Source organism: Ischnura elegans, chromosome 1, assembly GCF_921293095.1.
Source record: "Ischnura elegans chromosome 1, ioIscEleg1.1, whole genome shotgun sequence".
Taxonomy (NCBI): Eukaryota; Metazoa; Arthropoda; class Insecta; order Odonata; family Coenagrionidae; genus Ischnura; species Ischnura elegans.
In genome coordinates this window covers 66,062,057-66,076,074 of record NC_060246.1, presented here as the reverse complement: position 1 = coordinate 66,076,074, position 14,018 = coordinate 66,062,057, and the positions used below count along the sequence as shown (strand labels likewise).

Sequence of the window (14,018 nt, the reverse complement as noted above, 5' to 3'; positions counted from 1 at the left end):
TAAGTTTAAAGAGTCCATAACCAACAGATTAAACATAGATCGTGATAAAAATGCTTTTTACCTTTACAGTTGCCAGCCGGGCAAGAGTAGCTCGGTTGAGATATACTCTTTCCTGAAGAAACTGAGGAGAGTAATACACATCTCCTGGCATATCTGCTCTCTTAGCTGAGAAACTAACATTCAAGATTTTCGCATTGACATCAGTGTCCTCCTATTAAATGAAATCAAAGAAACAGAATTCAAACTATTAATTACAGCTAGAAAATAAAAACACAAATGATTCCATAGAATATACTAACTCAAACCAAAAAGTCACCACTGCAAAAGAATATAGCAAATATATAATAATTTAATAAAGAGGTACATTTACACATCTATCCTGAATATTGTGATGATTTTACATAGCAGGGTGGATTTGAGTATGAATGCTTAAGATGAGATATAATATAATTTTCTCTACAGTCCTAAGTATTAATCATAAGAATAATTACCTGGATGCTAAAGACAAAAATATTGTCCTTAGGGCATGGGATAATTGCGGCAAGACCTTCAACAAAATATCCAAGGAGAGGGGAGAGGAATGATTCTTCCGTCATATCAGCCAACCTTACAGTCACAGAGCTTAAAAGCATTTCTTCAGTCACCAGACGCACTGATAGTTGCATAGCTGCTCGAACCTCATTAATCCCATCTGTTGGAGTTGCAAATTTGAAAAAAAATATTAGTCCCGTAAAGGTTTCAAACATGTGACGAAAGGTCGATTAAAAATAACAAGCCTAAAGTATCGGTGAAAATCTCATGTCATCATATGACGACATAGAAAATGGAAAAATATGCAAGTAGTTGATAATCATAGCCAGTAAATTCTCACATTCTTAGAATTGGAATTCCAGCAAAACTTCATAAACCAAGTTTACAAATATATTCAAACCTTAAACTTTAAATTGTTTATTTATTCTATCCACCACCACCAGCAAATCATTCACTGATAGACTAATGCTAGCATGATCAATCAGATTATCAGCAAAAATCATTGCACCCCCACCTCATCCACTTCAATTTTTACAAATCTCAAACTATCACCCAAACCATTTCCTTGACTTATGCACTAAGCAAATGAACATATCTTCATGAACTTCCACTCAAAATTAAATCGGCTGAAGACTTGATCAATACACAACGTATTACTCTAGGGGGGAAGACTAATTTCCACATGAACACCACTTAACAAAGAAAAACAACATAATCTAAATGTCAAATACTATCCGTACCGATTATTGTATTGTATACATATTGTATACACTAATTTCTCCATTTTAAACTTAAGAGTGTTACTCCAAACATTAAGTTTTATTATTAGGCACAACCTGAAACAATATTACAGCCATACCTGACACTGAAACTTCCATCGATGCCGTCCTAGGAACATTGGTGTTAAGCTGTGGAGAGAGTGACAACAATCCTGTGTCCTCATCCAGAGAGACTAGACCAGCATTATTTCCTGATAGGATTCTATATTTCAGCTGATCAGATGCATCTGCATCTGTGGCTGGTACACGACCAACTGGTCCCCCTCCAGCAGGGAAGCAATGACGAAAGTTATTGAAGACAACATGAAAATCCGATAATGCCGGAGCGTTGTCATTGACATCAACCACCAACACTTCCACTTGCACATCAGTTCTCAAAGGTGGTGAAGCTGCCCGTACATTCAAAACATATCTAAAATAGAAGTATTATGGGTAATTAGCAACTTTGAAATTATGAAATATAGTTTCAGAGAGATAATAGTGAATCAAATAAAATGCCATAACATAGAGCCGAATGACTCATTCACTAATACATTACTTTATGAGTGGTTACCAGGAAAGATTATACCCCATACATCATTTATACTCCCATAGTTAACTCGTAGAAAATCTAATCTCCTTTTTACCAGCATACTTATTTAGTCATGCACATACTCTATGTACTGAAATATTTTATTAGCATTTATGAATTCTCTTTAAATTTTTACAAATACCTACATATCAGCCTTTGAAGAGCCCTCGGTGAAATAAAATATTGTTGCCCCGTGCATTATAAATAACATTGTACTGTTTCTGCACCCAAAATATATGAAGGATTCAAGGTAAGCTGAATTTTTTTTAAGTTTCCATTATTTATTACAAAATACATTATTACATTCTAAGGAGAAAACAAAAAAAAACATACCTCTTCTTAGGTGACTCATAATCTAGCTCAACTCTGGTAACCAGTTGAGCCTCTGCTGTTCCAGTCCTTGCCTCTGCAGCAGATGAGCGCCCCAGACCACCAGAACTGCCACTACCTCCTAGAGTAACAAGAGAAAAGGCTTCGGAGTCCTCCCCTCCCACCACCGAAAACAGGATTGCAGCATTTGGGCCTTCGTCTGGGTCTACAGCTCTAATGGTCCCGACAGCTGACCCAACAGGAGTGTTTTCTGACACATGAAACACTATCCGATCTGATTCGAAACTTGGTGGAGAATCATTTACATCAAGTACACGGACAGAAATGGTAACAGAAGATGTCAGTGAGTTAGGTGCTCCATAGTCCGATGCCAACGCTATTAATTCATACCTGTGGGATGATAGGAGAAATTAACATGATTATTACATGTGACTTCAGAAAATTTAGAGACATGAATGAAATTTCTTTGGATGGCTAACCATACAATAAGATTTGTGACGAAATTGTCCGGAGATTGGGATGATTTATCTTACTCTGCCAGAAACAGGCTCAAACTGAGTTAAACTCCATTATCCAAAAAAGCACAGCAAGCGACTATTAGGACACTGCTTGTTTCAGTTCTGTTGGCAAAACACATTAAGACACTAGACTGTCATATTTACCATACATAGTCTCCCCTTAATTCTGAGGCTTCAGTCTCAGGAAAAATCAAAAAAATGAATTTGAATATAGTCCTCCCTTTACTTTTTCCAGGGGAATTATTTGAAAAAATAGGGGGACTACGTTCAGTTCAACAGATTCAGGCTTCAATTGGTGGAAGTTAGACATATTTAAGTAAATGAAAGGTCGTAGCACTTTTCCACAAGAATTTTTAATGCGTACAACGCGTTTCGGCTCACTGAGCCATCATCTGGTCAGTGGATACCGTAGTTCTTGAGCATCATGAGTAATTCACCATTGTTTTAACATTTAATTATACCATGTTTTGCTGTAATTTTACTGCTGCGTGCACCTCAACCAAAATTTCTGATTGACTTTCTATTGGCACTGTGTCAGCATCATTTTTATATGCTACATGGGCATTCATAAGATACAATGAAAAAATTCCTTACTTTCTAAAAACGATTAAAAGCCTTACCTAGCCATTGTCTCTCTATCAAGCATTCTAGCTGTCCTGACTACTCCAGAGGTAGGATCCATTGCAAAAGCACCATCACCAGATCCAGCCCCTGGCATGAGTGAATATAGTACTCTTCCATGAGGCCCTTGATCACTATCAGTGGCATGAACTCGAGCAACACTTGTTCCAACCTATTGGTAGGTTTCATGATAAATAAAAATTAAAGATAAAGTTAAGCATGAGGTAGAGTTAATAAAACAATAAATATTCAAGAAAAATATAACACACAAATACTAAAATTACCATATAGGAAAGAAGGCTTCCACAAAAACAAACGTTACAGATGAGTAAGATTCCTAGATTAATGGGAACTCAAATTTTCCTGATTTTATACATAATTTCAGTTTTTACACAAAATTTAATGTTTTGGTTTTAATTAAGACTTTTTAATGTGTTTCCATTCTGAGGGTGAAATAGGTTTTACGAGGGGGAACCCAAAAATAACAGGATAGAAGTCGATGCGCTATTCGCTCTTATGTTTAGGGCTTCTCCCACTAGATGGGAGTTGTTTCATTTCCGAGTCAGTATGCAAAACTTTAGACAGTTGTAGAGAGCCCCTATGACAGTTTACATTTGAAGAGTTTTTTCGACATCTTCGATTTTTGAAATGGTCGATATTTGAGAACATCGTTAAGTGTTGAAATGTTCTCTGCTCGGTAAAATTGTGTCGAACTCGGTTAATATATTGTCTACAGCTTATAAAGAAGACACCTTCAAGAATTACTCAAGTGCACAAGTAGTGCTCGCAATTCAAACATGGCAACATGTCAATCGAAGACATTCAACGCCCAGACCAGCCTTCCAGGTTCAGAACTGATGAAAATGTGGAAAAAAAACCGTACCATTGTGTACCAGGAGAAGAGGCGTTCAGATGTACAAATTGACAAAATCGCTGAACTACCTGGTCATTCGTGGAGTTCATCGCAGGGAATTTTAGCTGAAATTAGCATTTGAGACAAGTTGCGGCGAAATTCATCTCCCGCTTGTTGACTCCTGATCAAAATCAGCAAATGTTGCTGCTTGCCGCAACATGAGTTTTTGGTAAAAAATTGCACGATACTGCTTCCTCACCTACCCTACTTACCCGATCTCGCTTCTTGTGATCTCTTATTTTTCAATCGGATGACAAATGGTGATATTAGGGAAATGTTTCGGCCAATTAATGAGGTGGAAAGAATATCGAAGGCGGTGCTGCAAGGCATCGGAAATGATAAGTACCAAAGGTATTTCGCATAGCGGAAAAAACGTTTTAACCAATACGTAAATATGATTGTAGAGTACTTCGAAGGTGACTAATGTTTGTAAGACAAAAAATTAAATTTTGAATCTTTTACAAAATTTTCTCCTCTTACTTTTGGGTCCCCGCTCGTATTCAATGATTTTATTTACCGCCTTTATTAGAATCTGGATCTTTACAGACCACTGAACATTATCAAGTATGTATCTACTATATCACAACTGTTATGCCCTTTTTATACCACATTGTTAAGTATTTATTTACCACAAAAGAGCACTACTCATGAGACAATATGAAATAAAACTTAGCGAATGTCTTGAAATATATACAGTGCAACTTCGATAAAACGACACCCCACAGTGCACCAATAAACACTCGCTATAGCGAATTGTCGCTTTACCGGAGGTGGTGCAAATAATAGCCAATATACCTCATATTACTCCTTTATTTTTATTTTATCGCATAGACGTGTTTGGTGTTTTTTTGGCCATGGTGTGTTCCATCAAATGCTTCCTATTCACGCAACTTACGGACGTGCGGGTATGCTGCCGTCTGCTTTCTGCCGCCCGAGGAACAAAAGAAGATCAAGCATTCGCAAATGCTAATGCCACAATATTTTCACCAAAATTAACTACTTATTTATCGAACGACAGTTTACCACATAAATTTGAGACTGAGCACTCCATTAACTTCATTTCTAACAGATCGCTAGCAATTACAGAGATTAAGGAGTCTTGGTGTAAGTTTTTCCGGCGGTGAAACCCTCGCTATGGCGAGAGCCAACACCAAAAGGGCCTCGTAAAAACGAAATTTTTAACATGCTTATAATAGGATCAATTGACGGTGCATCGGCTATCTCTCGTAATACCAGGGGTCTCGCTATAGTCCGTACTCGCTTTAACGAGGTTCCACTGTATTATAAAATCCTAGTTATAAGGTATCAAACCATTATGTAATCATTTACCTGAGCATCCTCTGGTACCGTTCCAGAATACGAAGCACTTCCAAAGTGTGGGGCATTGTCATTCACATCACCAACTGTGATTTCAACAGATGTTGAATCTGAGAGTGGGGGAGTTCCTCCATCCGTAGCAGTTACTGTTAAACTATAACCTGGGACTCGTTCCCGATCTAATGGCGCACCAACCAGCAGTGCACCAGTTTGTGAATTGATTGTGAACTCTGGTATACTTGTTCCTGAAATGGAAAGATACGTATTAGAACATAGCACAAACTCTAGCAATTATATATAAAAATACCAAAACAAAGAATTAAATAGCTACTATGATGGACAGCTAAACTGCACACGTTAAACCAAAAATTCATTAAGATAGCACTTATCAAAGCACAAAAATAGATATTATATGAAGGAACTGCATTGATATAATGGTCCGGATTCACAGTTGTTTTTGTGAGTGTCTCTATTGGCCAGAGAACAGATGGGAGCCCCATTAATACGTGATTAACACCCACACTTAGGTGAGCTCTGCCAAAAAGAGGTCTGGGGAGCGATCAACGTACCAGCCAAAAACTGTTTCGGATTTCTTGATAGATTCGTCTCAGGCCTCTGCCACACTATGCACATGGCATTTTAATGCCCATTTACAAAGAATAAATATCAAGATTTAAAATAAGTGTTGTAATTTTTCATTATTCATTTTTCATGCTGTAATATTGACCACGGAAAAACACGAAATGCGACAATATTAACTGCCTGCTACGGCATGTTTGATGGAAAAGTCCATAACCTTCACATTCATATTAAACAAAAATTCTTCATCTCCATTTTAGCCCATCCCACTTTAATATACTCCTCATAATAGCAAAACTAATTCAATCCATCCGAACCAATGCAGTCTATTTTCACATGCTCTTCAGCGGATATATTGCCGGCCTCGGTGGCGGCGGGGTAACGTTCTCGCCTGCCAAACAAGAGGTCGCGGGTTCGAGTCCCGCCTGGGTAGGTTTCCCCGGTCCAGGGCATGGTCGTTTGTGTACGTTTACTTGTTACATTTGTTGAACACCCCGGTGTAAAATGGCCAACAAGAGCTGTATCCGGTGGTTTGAGAATAAAAAAATTAAAAAAATAAATAAAAAATAAAAATAATTAAGAAAAAATTGAAAGAGAGAAGATTTTTTGCAATGCCTAATGGAGAGGTTAAAATAATTTTAACACAATCACTTTCTTCCAGAAATACTGTAATAGGAAAAAAGTATGAAATACAGTGGAACCCCGATTTATCGTTCCCGCATTCATCGTTTTCCCGCATTCATCGTTCTCCGCTCCTAGTCCCAAATTAAGTTCCATAAAGACAATGTAATTTTTTCCCGCATCTATCGTTCCCCGAAGTATCGTTTTCCCGCATCTATCGTTCCCCGAAGTATCGTTTTCCCGCATTTATCGTTTGACGATCGCGGTCCCGTCGTATAATTTTCCCGCATCTATCGTTTGACAAAAATGAGACGAAGTGTTTACAACGTGTTGTTTACAGCTAATAACGACAGACACAAAGTTTGAATCTTCCCCAGGAGATTGAAATACGATAGGGAGAAGCTGAGTGCCGTGGGATAGTTACATTATCGCATTTCCCAAGATCCGGTATCCCCCTCCATTCAGCACTCGCCTCTCCCCGTCTGAAGCTTTCCTCTTCTCCGAAATAAAAAAAAGATCCCAGCTCGAGCAGGGATCGTATTACGAAGACCTTAGCTTGGAAAGAAAATATCAAGTTACTCGAGAACAAAAGAAACCTTTTTCACACTTCCCCCTTTCTCGACCACTGACTTTTTTTTAGCTGACTCCCTACAAAGATCCCCACCTCTGGAGGTCAACTGCTGCATGAATCACCGATTAGCTCAAAAGGTGTGTAGAAATGAATTTCGGCAATTGGTATAATACTTTTATTATATTGAGATATTAGTGATGTACACGTAATTCAGTAAAGATTGATACCAAACATGACGTATTTCTAACGTTATTTAAGCATTTTAGGCAAGGAAAGAGTTGGAATAATACGATGGTGATTTCTGGCGAATAACGATATCCTCGCAGCTGATAGAGAGCTTCACGGCAGTTGATGCGATTTTTTTCGAAAACAGGGCGTCTGGTTACAATTTACGAGTTATGCTACAAGTTTCACTTGTCTGAGTTGCTAACGAAGCGATGTCTTCTCTGGATATTTTGTTTCTCTCGACTAGCAATCTGAATTCATCTGCTCATCTAGAGCTACGCTACTTATTGTTAGAAATGAGAGGGTAAGTTGCCTGCTCCATAGGATACAAAATTTCATTGCGCAGTCATATGGTCATGCTTCACCCTCTGCAGTAAGTTCTGCCTACGCCGTACGCGATAGCATGAGTGCCGAACTTCACCTCGCACGAGTGGTTCCGTACTTTCCGGGGTGGGTTGACTTAAAACTAGCGAGTGTTTTCCACGTGGGTTCAATGGAGTCCGGTTTCATTTTTATTAGTTTTATTCTTATTCTTGGCCTTCTTGATCCATTTCATAACCAATCACTGCGACGGCGAAATCAGTTGTTTGAGGCATAACACGAACATTTCTCTAGTAAATACGTGTACTTGAAATGGCATTTGATGGATAAGAATTTTTACATCAGACAGAAATGCATAATAGCCGTGAAAATTCTGAGTGGAGTGCAAACATTTTTTTAGCAAGGTGGCTTGTTCCTTTAGGATTTTAGAAAGAGAGATAAGTCGAATCAACAATATGACCTAAGTGTTTCGATAGTGTAATAATATTCCTGTAATCAGCTGAAATCTCGTTTGAATCCATTAATGAATGTCATAATTCGCAAAAATCCAGCTGATCCTGGGACATGGGCAACCCGGACAACCATTCCCGCATTCATCGTTCTTTTCATCCATCCCCCTGAAAAACGACAGATCTAGGTTCCACTGTAAATATTTTTATGCAGAGTACTTTTATAGCTTTTACTTTTACTTTAGCATAATGTTTTACATTGACAAGAAACTCCGTGAGACATTTAGACGGCTTCAAACGCCATAATGAACAAATGAAATATTCCTAGAGTACTTTTGGGAGTCAATAAGGCAAAACACTCATCACCCTCTGCGCAAATAGTAGCTAACTCAAGGATGCAATAGAGAGAGGCGGTTTAAATTTCAACCTCCCCATCATAAAAATCCTGACATATCGCTTCTCCTACACTATTACCACTACTCCCACCCTGTGAGCTCTCCCTTCAGCCTAACTTGCAGTAATGCTTCAGAAAAGGCCCAGGTACCTGGGAGCCTTAAAACATAGAGGTTTTAACGTTCTCCCTATCACCCATATTGAAAATTTTAATGTAGGAAAATGAGAAAACCTACCTGCCAAACCAGCATGCCCTAAGGAGTATGTAATCTTAGCATTTTCTCCAACATCACCATCAGTGGCTGAAACGACAAGTACTGTGGTACCAACAGGAGCATCTTCAGGTACAGTAGTGGTGTAAGGTGCTCCTTCAAAGACAGGAGCATGATCATTTGCATCAGATACCAACACTGTCACAGTAGCTGAAGCTCTTCTCCTACCAGAGTCCTCAGCAGTCACAACTAGGTTAAACCTGTAAGTATAAAAAATTCATTCATTATTCACCCTTTTGTATCTCCCTTTCCATTCAAAACAAAACTGTTACTTTATTGAAAAGAAATTATACACTTCACCAAGAGGTGTAGCTGCATGAATGGATACCAGTACTAGACCTACAGCTCTTAACTAAATGGCATCTTTTTAGGCCATGCTCTATGTATGCCTACTTGTTTAAACCTATCATAGTGATAGGATTTTTTCACAAGAGAGAATTCCAACGAATAGATATTTTTCCATCCTGCCACAGATGGGATTACATAAATCTTTTATAGTGAAATGAATGATGGACACAGATATATTGATAACTCAGTATATGGCATGCCACCTACTTTCTTTCCAGCCAATAGTCCAAGGTTCTTGCCACAGTCAGCCTCCCCCTTCCATCAGGTGTAGCAACAATTTCAAAATGACCACCAGGATCTCCAGAAGAAATCTCATAATGAAGGCGGGTGGGCCCATCATCAGGATCAGTGGCCGACACAGTGGCAACAGGTGTGCCAGGTTGTGCAGATTCAGATACAGTTGTCTCATACAACGATGGTTCAAAGATGGGATCATTATCATTAACATCCTCCACAATCACCATCACAGATGCTGTTGCACTCATTGGAGGCTCACCTCCATCCCTGGCAACCACCTTTTGATCCAAACAAATTTATCTACATTAAAAAATTACCATCACAAGAATACAGAGGTAAATAAATTACGCAGCAATGATTTCAACTGTTAAATACTTAATACACATTCATCAATAATGGAAATGTACACTAATATATATACCTACAAATACTTTAATACCTCAAAATACATAATTGATTGTATGTAATATTTGATATTTAGAAATTTTTTTGTTGATAATTAGAAATATAATAAATCAAGATTTTACCTTTGATACTCAAGAAAACATGGCAAGAACTATTCTCTTTTAATTTTAGTTGCTGAGCATTGCAATGCTGTATGAACTGATAAAAACAGGTTACCCTTGAGCCAGTGTTCCAGAGTCACTTAATTCTGATCAAAATCCACTCAAATAATAACGATAATAATAATTCTCCAACGAAAAAATGCTTTATTCTCACTTCATAATAATATCACGGAGCATTATTAGAGGTGTATAAAGGTAAAAAAACACCTTTTATTCCAGTTTCAGCATCACAACAAATCAAATATTTTAAATTAAATAATTGCTCAATTCACTGATTACATATTTAATCATCACATGGATGTATATTAAATACCTGAAATTGGTATTGACTTCTTTCTTCCCGATCAAGAGGTGCGGTTGTTGAAATCAAACCTGATTTAGGATCAACAGACAGTGGCATAGCTCCTGCACTCCCATTCAAGATGGAATACTGGATAGCTCCATTTGTACCTTCATCAGCATCATATGCTTGCAGCCTTAACACAGCACTACCGACAGCCACATCTTCCGGGATAGTTGCCTGAATATAAAGAAACAAATTTGGTCAGCAATGTAAAGGTGTTTAATCTCAAGGTCTTTATGTCCAATGAATTATTAACAGATAAAATTCTTTTAAAGGACACCATAAAGGCAGTTTCATACTTGGGCATTTACATGGAGAAGCTTGTACTTGTGTAGACTAAGATGAACATTTTGGCTTCCATGTCAGTTTATCTTAAATAATACACTGTTTTCACTCAAAATATTTGTAAAAAGCATATAGAGACAGGATTAATAAGGGCCTTTTATCATTTTATTGGCATTCTATTTTAAAATTATCGACATTTTTGAGAGCTAATGTAAAATGTTTGATCAAAATTTTCTTCTAACAGTTGACTACTTTAATTCCATCTCTCATTTTAATGTTTTTCGCTGCTTCAATTTTATTTAAAAAAATTTGCATTCAGTTAACTTCCAATTTTCTCCTTCAGGCACTGACTGTAATTTAATCCCAAGATCACTTTGCCAGATTCTCTCCAGTAAGGTCTGGGAACAGAATGATTTTTTACTGCATTCAATGTTTATTTCTCTCTTAACCTTGATATCCTGATTGGGAATAAAAAAATGGGGCAAACTAATACCCAGTAATTGACTTTCTTAATCATGATCCAACACAGCTCTGACTGAAAACATAAAATATAAAGATTTTTTTCTTCCCAGATGATTATTGTTGGTCTGTTTGCTCCTGGAATTACAGAAGTCATAGCCCAAGTTTTGATATTCCAGGGACTGGACTGACAGAACTTTAAAAACATCCACGCCCAGTGGGAAGAGGAATCTACTCGGGTAGGACTCAAACCCCTGACTCCATTTCAGAAAATATATTTGTAAAATAAAAGGAATATCTCTCCAATAAAATGCTAATGCCTACAGTGGGCCCTATATCTTAACATTGTATAACCCTTAACCATCAATATAAATAAACATGTTCACAAAAATTCAATCATGCAGTAAAAGTAGTTTCTAAATTTTATAAAAAATTGACTGATAAGAAAAATTATTCAATTCTAATCACAACACTGCGTATAAAACATTTAAAGCACTTACCTGGAAAAGATGTGAATAAAACCTTGGTGCATTATCATTAACATCGGCAACACTGATAGTCAACTGTGTTGTATTGGATCTACTAGGGCTGCCACCATCTATAATAAAGAGTGGAAAAAGTTGAGAGACATGTTTTACACCAGTAATGAATAAATTACACAGGTAACTTCCTCTGCTAGGCTTAAAGCCAAATTTTACATTCATCAGGCAATGGATGGTAAGTTGACCGCTAGATACAAGTGAGAGTAGTGATATATAAGTGACTGAACTTGTTTAAAGCATGTTGAAAGCTAAGGAAAACCAAAAAATTGTAATCCCAAGTATTTGTAGATGCTCCGGTACGTATTCTTATCTGAAGACATGATGGCACCCCCCAAATAAAATATCTCCATGGTCTAATAAAAGCCTCCCCTTCTGATCTTTGGGGGAGGACCATCTGAGAGAGAAATCAGGAAAGACTGAGAAACTGTTTTAGGGTAGGAAGATAGAATGCGAGAGCACTTCTTCAGAATCTGCAGAATATTAAAGAACCTGAAGGTGGAAATATAAATGTTTATCCTAGGAGTCAGCAAAATGAATTGGCCAAATAAAGGAGACTTTAGGAATGGAAGATGCAGAAACAAAATCTTAAAATGACAATAGGATGGTTTCCTTCATCGAAGAAAATAAAAGGCATTGATTGCAATTTGTTAGCCACCATTATTGCATTCATAATATACAAATTATTTGGTTTTAGAAATCCCAGTTTAGACGAATGTTAATGGTCAATTTTAACCTCATTTGAAAAAGGCCAGATTGGTGACCATGCAATGCCACTCCACGCGATGTCACAGGGACCCAGATGCTATACGAGTAATCAGGAGTTTTACAACGTCTGAGATTACCAATTTCTTGATTCTCTATCTATCACAGAAATATTCTGCTTTAGCCTTAAGCATAGCCCCTTTTCTCAGGAGTTCCCATGGATTGAAGTGGGCAAAACGACATGAATACAGCTCATTCTAACTCTTCATGTGCTGCATTCCTAGGACACTTTTGCTGTGATAGTCTGCCCTTCCGCACCACGGCAGACCTAATCTTTTCTTTTTTTTAAATTGTGAAGACAAATATAAATTAATTACGCCACTCTCGTACTGCTCTATTGTTTTCGTTTTTTTGCTTAGACGTGTATTGCGTTCTTTTGGCCATGGTGTCTACCTTCAAATTCTCTCCATTCACGCAACTACAGACATCCAGGTATGCTGACAACTGCTTTCTGCCACCCGAGGAACAAAATAAGATCGAGGATTCGTGAATGTTAATGTCACAATATTTTCACAATTTACCACAATGACAGTTTACCACATGAATTTGAGACTGAGCGCTCCATGTTAACTTCATTTCTAACAGATTGCCAGCAATTACAGAGATTAGGGGCCCTAGGTGAAGGTTTTTCCAGCAATGAAAACTCGCCCTATGCCTGGACCAAAAGGGCCTCGTAAAAATGAATTTTTAATTTGGTAATTATAGGGTCAATTGACGGTGCATCTAACTTTCGTTATGGCGGAGGGGTCTCGCAATAGCCTGTATTTGCTTTATATCGGTTCCACCGTATGCTATTACCAAACTGTAAATATGATAAAGCAGAAAAATTCTACCCAGATATTACAGATGTAACAGAAGAGATACCAGGGGAAGAAAAATCACATTATTTCAGGAAATTGGGATGCTGCAATCGGCCAAGGACAACATGGAAGATGAGCTGGTGAAAATGGATAAGGAAAAGGTTATGAAAGAGGAGAAAGGGTACTGAAATTCTACACAGAACACAGGCTATCAGTTTCCATTGCATTATATTATAACCAAAACAGAAGAAGATACAAGTGGAAAAATACAGTACTCATAAAAAGATTTCAAATAGATTAAATCTATGTGAATAAGACATTTTTAAATGCATAACAAAAAGATATCCAAACAAAAACTTTAAGCACCCAAAATATTAGCAGCATACAAAGGGCCATGGATGACAAATCATTTACATAGGAAATCCTCAGTCAGCGCAGCAATATATCTGATAAAGTATTAGACGACTAAACTGAAACATTCAAGTACAGTTAACCATAATAATTTGGGCCCAAAAACTACCTTAAGAATACAGTGGAAGCCCCTTATAACGAGTACGGGGTATAGCGACAAGCTCGAATTAGCGACAGCTACCCAAGGAACCATTTTAAACCCTATGATTTAAATGTAAAATAAATTCGTATTAGCGATAATGGCTCGATTCCTC

General features: G+C 37.6%; 1 protein-coding gene across 3 annotated transcripts in view; it reads right to left on the bottom strand.

Moving 5' to 3' along the window:
- The window catches only part of LOC124162444 (protocadherin-like wing polarity protein stan), a 52,782-nt gene that overhangs the window by 29,670 nt on the left and 9,094 nt on the right, over positions 1–14,018 (bottom strand). For all 3 annotated transcript variants that reach the window (XM_046538994.1, XM_046538990.1, XM_046538983.1), the window contains exons 7-16: positions 11,750–11,847; positions 10,476–10,682; positions 9,567–9,874; positions 8,976–9,211; positions 5,593–5,825; positions 3,350–3,522; positions 2,215–2,601; positions 1,391–1,722; positions 492–691; positions 62–211 (exon numbers count right to left, since the gene is read on the bottom strand). In XM_046538994.1, coding sequence (XP_046394950.1) covers positions 62–211; positions 492–691; positions 1,391–1,722; positions 2,215–2,601; positions 3,350–3,522; positions 5,593–5,825; positions 8,976–9,211; positions 9,567–9,874; positions 10,476–10,682; positions 11,750–11,847 — 2,324 coding nt within the window. The remainder of the gene's footprint in view (positions 1–61; positions 212–491; positions 692–1,390; positions 1,723–2,214; positions 2,602–3,349; positions 3,523–5,592; positions 5,826–8,975; positions 9,212–9,566; positions 9,875–10,475; positions 10,683–11,749; positions 11,848–14,018) is intronic.